Source organism: Miscanthus floridulus, chromosome 2 (genome assembly GCF_019320115.1).
Source record: "Miscanthus floridulus cultivar M001 chromosome 2, ASM1932011v1, whole genome shotgun sequence".
Taxonomy (NCBI): Eukaryota; Viridiplantae; Streptophyta; class Magnoliopsida; order Poales; family Poaceae; genus Miscanthus; species Miscanthus floridulus.
Window position 1 is genome coordinate 40460362 of NC_089581.1, and position 2927 is coordinate 40463288.

Below are 2927 nucleotides of genomic sequence, written 5' to 3' on the forward strand. Positions count from 1 at the left end.
CCGGCTGTTCGTTTGCTCGTAAACGATCGTAAATTTTCAGTTGAGAACAGTGTTTTTCTTTCACACCAAACCAACCAGCAGTAAATAATCCACGATACGATACGGCCTCCCGAACATGCTGACAGAAACAGAAGCCCCACGTCACGACACACAGATACTCTACGACTGATGAACAGAAACGAAATCCGGAGGGCCCGATCTCTGAACAAAGATCGAGACAGAAACCGTCACCGTTCTTATTCTTATATCATCATCAATCATATATTATACCACTATGAACAAATATGTACACACACTGATATAGAAGCCAAGCCAGCAACACCTCAGCAGCAGCAGCAACTGGGTGGCAATGGCGAGCAAGTAGCAGCAACCAAGATCCTAGACACCCCAGTCCACTGGGCCGAGTGACAACAACTGGAGCTGGATGCATATCCATGTCATCCAATCCAAAGAAAAAGGGATAAAGCGAAGAAGGAAAAAATATACTCTATACTAGCAAGAGGCGCCACCAGCTGAGCTCTGGTTGCTCGATCTCTAGAAGGAAGCACGAGCTGGGCGCCTTTCTTCTCTCTACTACGGTACTACCACTACTAATCTCTCTCTAAGCTGTCACTATCCCAATTTAATTACACTAGTGTGAAATGAAACGAAAAAAGAAAAGCAACTACCAACTGTAACTGTGGTGTGGGGGGACGGGAAGACCCCGGGGAACTGATCTCGGCTCCCTCTGGTGACTTCTCCCCTGATCCATGGCTCCTCTGTTCCTCCTCCAAGAAACGTGGAGCTCGGTCAGGCCTGGGCCTCGAGCTCCTTGCCCGTGATGAAGGTGCCGTGGAAGCCGAAGGGCACGCGGGACGGGAGCTGGACCGTGGCCTCCAGCCGCATGTCGGCGGCATTGACCACCAGGAGCTCCGACGTGCCGGCGCGCTCGTCGTGGACGAAGATGAGCACGTACCCGTCGTCCTCGCCGCGCGGGTGTGCCGCGGCCGGGTCCATGGGCACGAAGCAGGGCTCGCCGCCGAAGCGCCCCTCGCCGTACTCGAACTTGATGAGCTCGCCCGTGGCGAGGTCCACCTTGGCGAAGCCCGAGACCTTGGGCCACGGCTCGGCCACCGCTAGGTAAGCGTACCGGGTCTTGCGGCCCAGGAGGTTGCGGTTCACCATGCCCACCTCCAGGTTCACCTGCTGCGACGGCGGCAGCACGGCGCGGCGGGTGGACCGGCCCGTGCACGTGTCCAGGCGGATCTCCGTGAGCACGCTCTCGAGGCACTCGTCGGACTCGTTGAAGATAGAGTCGGCGGGGGTCATGCAGGAGCCGATCACCACCACCTCGCCCGTCGCCTCGTCCTCCCACGCGTTCCACAGGTGGAAGCAGAAGCAGTCCGGCACGTCCACCCACACCATCTCCGAGGCGTCCGCGGCGTGCTTGGGGAGCACGCCGAAGCGCGACGTCTTCTCCTTGTCCAGCACCACGGGCGAGCCGCCACGCAGCATCTCCTGGAGCTTGAACACCACCTGGTGGTCGGGCACGACCACGAAGTTCTCGGTGATGGCGAAGTCGTGGATCATGGTGGGCTGGTCCAGCGGGATCTCCACGTCGTCGGACTTGGTGCCGTCGGGCCTGAAGTAGAAGTACTTGAGGTACGGCTTCTTGATGACGTCGTAGCTGAGCGCGTGGAGCTCCCCGGTGACCGGGTCGAGCTTCGGGTGCGCGATCATGGCGCAGCCGAGCTGGCCGTCGAAGTCGTAGCGGCCGACGGTCTCGAGGTCGCCGTCGTCCGCGACGCGGACGTGGTAGGGGAGGTCGTCCTCGGACATGGCGAGGAGGCGGCCGTTGAAGTAGACGAGGCCGGCGTTGGCGACGCCGGTGCCGGCCGAGGGATCGACGAGGCCGCACGCGGCGCGCGCGTAGAACAGGGCGAGGCGCGCGATCCCGGAGTGGCCGTGCAGCTCGCCAATGGCCTTGGGGAAGACGGGGCGGCCGATCGCGCGCTCCTGGGTGAGGCGCGCGGTCTCCGTGAAGCGGCAGGCGTAGGACTCGGCGATGCCGTTGCGTATCCGCAGCGCGTGCACCATGCCGTCGCCGTCGAAGAGGTGGTGCCCGGCGACGGGGTCGAAGCAGGGGTTGGCACCGTTGCGCGCGTAGACGCCGTTGATGAAGGGCGGGATGCGGCCGGAGACGGGGAGCTCGCGCACGGGCGGCCGCTCCCCGACGGGCGCGAAGTTGCCGGCGATCTGCACGGCCGGGTCGGCCGTGCTGGGCAGCCCGTGGGGCCGCTCCAGGACGTTGGCCACGAACCCTTCCTCGAACGCGTCGAGCGTGGCCGCCGCAGCGCGCTGGAAGAAGTTGAGCTGCTTCTTGCCGGAGCTGCCGGCCTTCCGCGGCGCCGCGGCGTGCCTCGGGACGGCAATGGCAGCGGCGGGCTTCTTGGACGGCGCCGGCAGGTCGGCCGCGCCGGGCTTGTGGAACGGCGCCTGGAGGCACTCGGCGGGCGCGGCGGCGTGCGGCGAGAACCGGACGGAATTGGAGGCCCGGGCCCTGCTGGACCCAGCCGGCATGTGCTGCCGGTGTATGGAAACAGAGGTGGGCGGGGCGAGACTCTGCATCGCGGTGGCTGAATTGGCGTGGATCGCGTGCGGGGTTTTTGCGGGATCGGTTGGGTTTTTGCGCGGTCGGCGGAGGAGGCTGGAGTGGAGAGCGGAGCCCGTTGGTGTGGTGGTGGTCTCTGATGGATGGATGGTTTGGTGGCGGTTGTATTTATGGAGAGAGGGTCGAGGTCGAGTGGCGGGAGCAGAGAGAGCAGGGGAAGGGAAGCTCAAAGCTGTGTGGGGTGGGTGACTGGGTGAGTGAGGAGGGGAAGAAAAGAATTGACAGGGGGCGCGAGCGAGACGGGCGGCGCGGGTGAGGGAGAGAGAGTGGTGTGGTG

The 2927-nt window shown here is 63.4% G+C and overlaps 1 protein-coding gene across 1 annotated transcript; it reads right to left on the reverse strand.

Annotated features, from left to right (window-relative positions):
• Positions 1 to 212: 212 nt before the first annotated feature.
• LOC136538566 (9-cis-epoxycarotenoid dioxygenase 1, chloroplastic-like) lies at positions 213 to 2717 on the reverse strand. The gene has a single exon (XM_066530516.1). It carries the CDS (start codon positions 2605 to 2607, stop codon positions 790 to 792), a length of 1818 nt encoding a protein of 605 aa, XP_066386613.1. The 5' UTR covers positions 2608 to 2717; the 3' UTR covers positions 213 to 789.
• Positions 2718 to 2927: the final 210 nt, after the last annotated feature.